A 7,280-nucleotide genomic window follows, 5' to 3' on the forward strand; every position below is an offset into this window, starting at 1 on the left:
GAACTCTCTTTTAATTTGATTATAGTTGAGAATGGAGGTTGGGTAGTCCTGGTGAGAGACTGCTGAGGGTTAAAGATCATGTTAAAATGGACTTTAGATGCTACATTTGTTCTAAGAGGTCCTGTTTCTCCAAGCCTCCAGAGAAGACTGCGCACTTCTGACTATGTAATAATGAAATACTTCTACTGCCCTAAAATTAGTAGGCATTTATTCAAGAGCACCACAGTCCCTAGCTTTTCCTCACCATCACTTAAAGACTTGCCACTAAAAGGTAGTTTTTTAACAAAAAATTAAAGAGTAGCATACTTTATGCATGGCACTAAACTGAAGTATGGTTGCGATTCTTAAAATCCTGTCCGTTGGTACCATCTTTCCTCTCAAGCCAAGCAGCCTGTCTCACAGGCAGAAGATGATCTTATTCCAGGGGACTTATTCCAGAATAAGACAGAGGTGGGGAAGCTGTGGCCTTCCAAACGTTTTCAAACTTCCATCAGCCCCTGCCAGCATGGTCAATGGTCAAGGATTATGGGACTTGGAGTACAACATCTGGAGGGCCACAGCTTCCCCACCTCTGTCTTATTCCCTTCCTCTTCTCTCCTCCCAGAAATGATGTAAGGGAGATTCAGTTTCCCCATTTCAAATTGTTGGGGAATGTAGAGCAAACAAACCCCAAAGTTCAGTCCAGATCCATCTCATTTTATTATGCAGGGGTGAGGAACCCTGAGAAGAACTTCAGACAAGCCTGATTTCACATTCTAAAACAGAATTCTGAGTGAAACGCTGAAGATATCACCAAGCCTTGAAACTGACTTACACACCATACATTGAAAGCACATTATTTCACCCCAAAGAATCCTGGGAACTATAGTTTACTCCTCACAGACCTACAATTCCCAGCACCCTTAACATACTACAGTTCCCAGGATTCTTTGGGGGGAAATAATGTGCTTTCAATGTGCTTTAAATGTATGGTGTTGTATGCAGCCTTTATCTCACATGATCCCACATTACTTCTTAGGAAACATGCCCATGGAGAACAGGGCTATAGAGTAAAAAACCTTTGCAGTTATTTTATTGTCTATATCCATTTCTACTGAAGTTTTCACAGAACCCCAATATGACAAGGTAAAACAAAAACAAGCATCGGGCAGTTACAAAGTGTGGGAATTTTTTATTTATTTTATTTATTTAATTACATTTTTAAACCGCCCTATAGCAACAAGCTCTCAGGGCGGTGTACAAAAGATAAAAACAGGTTAAAACACAAATAAACATGAAAACAATACAGTATAAAAAATATATAAACAAAATTAAGACAAAGACAAATTAAAGTAGAATTTAAAATGCCTGGGCAAAGAGGTAGGTCTTTACCTGGCGCCGAAAAGATAACAAAGAAGGCGCCAGGCGTATCTCATCAGGGAGGGCGTTCCATAACTCGGGGGCCACCACCGAGAAGGCTCTAGCTGTAGTTATTACTCTCCGGGCCTCCATATGCGTTGGAACCCGGAGAAGGGCCTTCGACGTCAGGCGCAGTGAACGGGCTGGTACATAGCGGGAGAGGCGTTCCACCAGGTATTGCGGTCCAATGCCGTTAAGGGCTTTATAGGTAAGAACCAACACTTTGAATCTGGCCCGGAAACATATTGGTAGCCAGTGCAGCTGTGCCAGGACAGGAGTTATATGATCATATTTTTTAGTCCCGGTAAGAACTCTGGCCGCAGCATTCTGCACTAGCTGAAGTTTCCGAACCGTCTTCAGAGGTAACCCTACGTAGAGTGCATTACAGTAGTCCAATCTAGAGGTTACCAGAGCATGGATAACTGTGGCAAGGTTCTCCCTGTCCAGATAGGGTCGTAGGTGGGCTACCAGCCGAAGCTGGTAGAACGCATTCCGTGCCACCGAGGCTACCTGAGCCTCCAGTGACAGGAGCGGATCTAATAAGACCCCCAAACTACCGACTTGCTCCTTTAGGGGGAGTGTAACCCCATCTAGGGCAGGTCGGACATCAACCATCTGGGCAGAGAGCTCCCCCACCAACAGCATCTCAGTCTTGTCAGGATTGAGTTTCAGTTTATTAGCTCTCATCCAGTCCATTATCGCGGCCAGGCAGTGGTTTAGTACATCAACAGCCTCACCTGAAGAAGATGAAAAGGAGAAGTAGAGCTGCGTATCATCAGCATATTGCTGGAAACGCACTCCAAATCTCCTTATGACCTTACCCAGCGGCTTCATATAGATATTAAAAAGCATGGGGGACAGAACCGAACCCTGCGGGACCCCATATTGGAGTACCCAGGGATTCGAGTAATGCTCCCCAAGCACCAACTTCTGGAGACGATTCTCGAGGTAGGAGCACAGCCACTGCCTAATTATTCCTAATTCTCCTCATGGCTAACACTCTGCCCCTATTTCTGTCTGCCTCTGCTTGTGCTAGGGAAAGCAGAGAAAGGCTCTTCTGTGCATGATGCAAAGATAAAACATTCCCCTTTTGCAACCTCTGCTGGACCAAAAAGCAAATGTGGCTCTTTTTCCTTCTCCATTTTAAGGGGTTTTCAGATGCAGGAGGCAGGATCAGTTATGGGGGAGGAATTGGGAAGGGAAGGAATTATGGGCAAAATGGGAGACTAGAAGGCAATATTATCAGTAGGAAGGAAGAAAAGATGCCAACTCCAGCAGAACAGCCACGGAACTCTGGAGACAAAACATGCCATAATTGGCAGGAAGCACTGGAACATAGGATACCGAGTCAAACCATTGGTCCATGTAACTCAGTACTGTCTACACTGACTGGCAGCGGCTCTCCAGGTTTCAGACCAGAGTGTCTCCCAGTCCTACCTAGAGATGTTGGGAATTGGACCTGGGACCTTCTGCAAGCAAAGCAGATGGTCTATAATTGAGCTATGGCTCTTCCCTTCAAAGTGAGTCTTGGACGTCTTGGAGTGAGTGGATCTATGAGGAGGGGGTAACTGCTCCCTGCAGCACATGCTACTTCTGGTTAGCATCTCACAGGATCTCCATTATTTCTTGCCTTTCCATTTGGGACCATACCACTTGCTGTACCTTATTTAGTTATTTAAATTCTTTTTTTTAAAAAACCTACAGCCTCTCCTGCAAAACAAACTGATGGGATTTTACAAAGAAGACCCATGCTTATGGATCCACGGAGTCCTGCTGAAACTGTGGCTTTTACAATTTAGTTTAATTCAGAGATCTTTTCCATAATAAATCAGTTTTGTAAAGGAAAGTCCTACATGGAGGCCACTTTCCAATGAGAGGGCATGCAGGGGCAGCAGACTGCATAATTTTGGATCTTTCTGATGGCTACCTTCTGTCTGGGTTTCATGGCATTAAGGACCATTCCACACATTACATTTCTGGTACACCTACAAATAAAGTACATACATATTGTGAAACACATGTACCATAAGAATACACCCATCAGAGAGAACCAGGTTGACTGCAGTCCTCAGTCAAATGCATTTGCTGCTTCATTCCATAGGGTGGATTCAGCCGACTATGCATACCCAAGCAGGGCTCTATGCGGAGGAAAGAAACTGATCACCTAATCTTGTGGTTTGTTACATCATCTTGGAAAACAGGTGAAAGTCAGCACTAAAACACACTCATTTCAAGGTAGGTTTTACCCTTCCTGATGGAATTCAGTTGCTAAGACACATAGTACTCTTCCAGACTGTCACTATTTTTGGGTGGGATTTAATCACATGCCAACCAATTCAGATTATATAATCATAACTGATTGGTCAGTTTTGCACAACAAACTCCCTTCCCCAAAAGATTGGACTTTTTGCAATAAGAGAACTGATGAGAAAATGCACCAGACATTGCAATGTCATCTCATGTTCCCACAAACAAATGAGCGTGAATGCTCAATAAACAAGTAATCTCAAAGCACCCTCTGTCTCTTTCTGATTTTTAATTTATATCCAGAAAGGTGGGGAGAGAGGAAATTAGATAAGATGGAGATGCATGATCAAATCTCCCATCACATTTTTGTAAAAAGCAGCCTTGGAGATTCATATTGGGACCATGGCCCTAGGGGGAAAAGAATGAACGCTTCCTTTTCCAGTGCCATTTTCCTTGTGAAAATTGCCTACCCCAAACTGGTACTTGCATGGTTAGAGAAAACCTAGGTGTACAAGGAAAGTGGGAATAGACAGATTTCCTCCCTGTCAATCCAATTTCTCGCTCCCTGCCTGGCTTCAAATTGAAGATCATTTTATTGTCAGAAAAAGTTAAAGAAGCTTCAGCAGAATACAGAGAAACCAATAGCTGCAGTTCAGCTTTGATATTGTGAGGCTTAAAAAAAAAGAATTATTTTTAAAGAAATATACAGCCTGCCCTCTCCTATTATCCCATGCTCCATACAGTTCCCACTGGCAATCACTTCGTATTTCTCACTCCATTAAAATTTACATTATAGTTCAAGAGCATCGTGTGTGTTAGTGAATAGGTATCCACCAGTATGGTGACAGAGAGAGAAGAGTGCTGGTCATTGTCATCCATCATCCATAAAAACACCACAGCGGCCGGTGATGTATCCAATATTACAAGGAGAAGGGGAAATGATAGTACTAGTAGTAAACCACGGATCAGGGGGAAAGCCCTGGACCTGAAACAGACTAGGACATGGATGTAACTGGCCTGAGAGGGGTGGAACAGACCCTGGCTTCTTCAACTAATTTGGAGGGATGTCTCAGAAGCCTCCTGCTGCGTCTTTCCTGGTGCAAAGATGGAAGCAGGGCCAGGAAATGACACAGGATGCATGTTGCATGGGGTCTGAAACATCTTTTCATTTTATGGGCTTGTGTTACCTGCATGATCTAGATCAGGGAAAGTCAAAGTGGTGTCCTCTGGATGTTGTTGGGACTCCAACTCCCATCAGTCAGAATCCACATGGTCAGTGTTCAGGGATGCTGGGAGCTGGAATCCAATAACATCTGGACCACATTGGCTACCCCTGGTCCAGACACTGCGTGTTCCCACATTCTACTGTTGCAGACAACCCTGGATGGGAGATCTGCTCTAACCTTAGCATGCATGTGGTTGGGGTGGTCAGATAAGCTGAATGAGTAAGTGCAAGAAGACCCACACATTCTTTTCACCACACCAAATGACCAGGCACAACCTGGCAGTGTTTAATGCTGATTTTTCTCCCCCACCCCACCCCACCCCACCCCACCCCACTCCATATGCCACTTAATGTAACCAGTCTTAATGTAACTATATTTTTAAGTGGGGAGGCAGCGCAAATATAAAACAAGTAGCCTCTCAGCTTTGCTAACTATGGTTAGACAGCCAGAATAGCCTTTTATCTCTGGTGGGGATTTGACAGGTAAAGCTGGGCATCCTTAGGATCTGCCTCCAAACGACCCCATCCCCTTCACAGAGCAATCCTGTCCGAAGTTAAGTTCCTGAGGTGTGTGGGTATAGGATTTCAGGAGTGTATAGGAGCATGGGTAAGGCATACTGTTGCTTCAGTATCTGAAAGGATCCTTAGAAATAAAGTTTCCCATTCTCCCAAATGCAGCTGTGCAGTCAGCCTGATCCAAAGTGTGCTTACACCGAAGTGAATTCCCATGGACTTCAACTGGACTTACTCCCAGTCCAGATGTGCATTGGATTTCAGCCTTACCATGCAATCCTTTGCATGTTTCCTTAGACATAAATCCCTCCTGTGTCCATTCCAATGGGGTATACTCTTGTGCGAGTGCATTTAGGACTGCAGACTTTAATAATAATAATAATAATAATAATAATAATAATAATAATAATAAAAGATTCACTGGGTTGCATGCAAGTAAGTTCTTGTCAGAGTAGACCCGCTGAAATGAATGGAGCTAAATTACTCATGTCAATTACTTTCAACGGGTCTGCTCTCTGGCTAACGTTGGATACAAGCCATTTTCTCACTATCTAGCTAAATTTCCTGTTAAACTGTGAAGTTTAATTGTTGGCGGAGCAGAAAGCGATCCGCTCCGCCAGCAGAATCGTAATGCGTTTCTCCGACGGCGCTGGACTCCTTTCCTAGGGAGGAAAAGGTTTGCAAGTTGCCTGGATTGACCGAGATATGAAGACCGGCTCTCGCTGCCTAACTAAAAGTCACACAGAAGCACCGGCGAAAATCAGGCACGCCCCTGAAGTCGAGAACTTTCCCCATAAACCTCTTCCCAAAGTCGACAGCTATTTCATCGCCTACTTTCAGAACCAGGGCAATCTAAACACCAACAAACCAGCATCATCCCGGTATCTCTATCCCCCCCTCCCCGCATGCCGCCGCTTCTCTCCCCCCCCCAGCATCCATGTACTTCACTGTCGAAAAAAGCCATCCTTGAACTTACTGTCGAGACTGAAAAAAGCGCCTGCCTCTCTCACCTTGTTTTGGTCGCCCTCGGACCAGTCGGACCAGTAACTGAGATCCTCGTTGTCTCCCAGCTCTTCCGCAAAGGCTTGCGCCGAGACGAGGAAGAGCACGGCCAGAACCGCCAGGAATTTCATCTTCGCCGCCCGCTTTTCGCCGCCCGTCGAGGAGCAGCCCGGGGAACGGTTGCGGGAAGGACAGGAGGAGGTGGAGAGATGCCCTCGAGCAAAAGCCTGAGCGTCCCTTCTCTCGTCTTCCGGCTGCTGAAAAGTTCTGAGAAGCTGTAGCAGAGAGAGAGAGAGAAAGAGATAGAGAGAGAGAGGTGTGGGGGGCGTCTTAATAAAGGCTTTCCCCGGCTTGCAAGGACATCTCAGCCTAGACGCGGTGAAAAGAAGGCAAGGCGGGTGGGCTTCGCCAGCTGGCCCTCACTCTGGAGCCTGCAGAGTGAGGGATGCGTGAACCTGAATGAAAGGGCTGCTGAGGGCTGAGTTACAGTATAGGGAGCACTTACAGCGATGGCTCTGCTGCTTTTCTGGATGCCTGGCTGAATGAATGCACAAGCCAAAGGAACCAGCCACTTTATATTCCTGGAGGCGGGGAGGGCCAAAGAGCTTCATCTGCCTCACCTCTAATTGCTCCCTTGTATTTATCATGTGAGTCACATGACAAGCCCCCACCCCTGCACACGCCATCCCAAGGCGTGATGGAGCGTGATCCATATTCAGTCACCTCAAGGCTCACCTCCTCTCTTTTTCCTGTCAAAGGAACTGACCCCCTTTCTTGGGTAGCCATCCACACAGTTTGCCATCTTCTGTGTGGCTTTCCATATTATGCAATCTGGATTTTTTTTTAATCTATGTAGGAGGAAGCCCTCTCCTCCCAGCCTCTCAGAGATGCCTCT

General features: G+C 45.7%; 1 protein-coding gene across 2 annotated transcripts in view; it reads right to left on the bottom strand.

Annotated features, from left to right (window-relative positions):
* TAC1 (tachykinin precursor 1) overlaps positions 1 to 6,972 on the bottom strand; it is a 32,678-nt gene extending 25,706 nt beyond the window's left edge. For both annotated transcript variants that reach the window (XM_061586212.1, XM_061586211.1), the window contains exons 1-2: positions 6,891 to 6,972; positions 6,394 to 6,660 (exon numbers count right to left, since the gene is read on the bottom strand). In XM_061586212.1, coding sequence (XP_061442196.1) covers positions 6,394 to 6,516 — 123 coding nt within the window. In that variant the 5' untranslated portion in view covers positions 6,517 to 6,660; positions 6,891 to 6,972. The remainder of the gene's footprint in view (positions 1 to 6,393; positions 6,661 to 6,890) is intronic.
* Between the last annotated feature and the right edge of the window lie 308 nt (positions 6,973 to 7,280).

Source organism: Rhineura floridana, chromosome 10, assembly GCF_030035675.1.
Source record: "Rhineura floridana isolate rRhiFlo1 chromosome 10, rRhiFlo1.hap2, whole genome shotgun sequence".
NCBI lineage: Eukaryota > Metazoa > Chordata > Lepidosauria > Squamata > Rhineuridae > Rhineura > Rhineura floridana.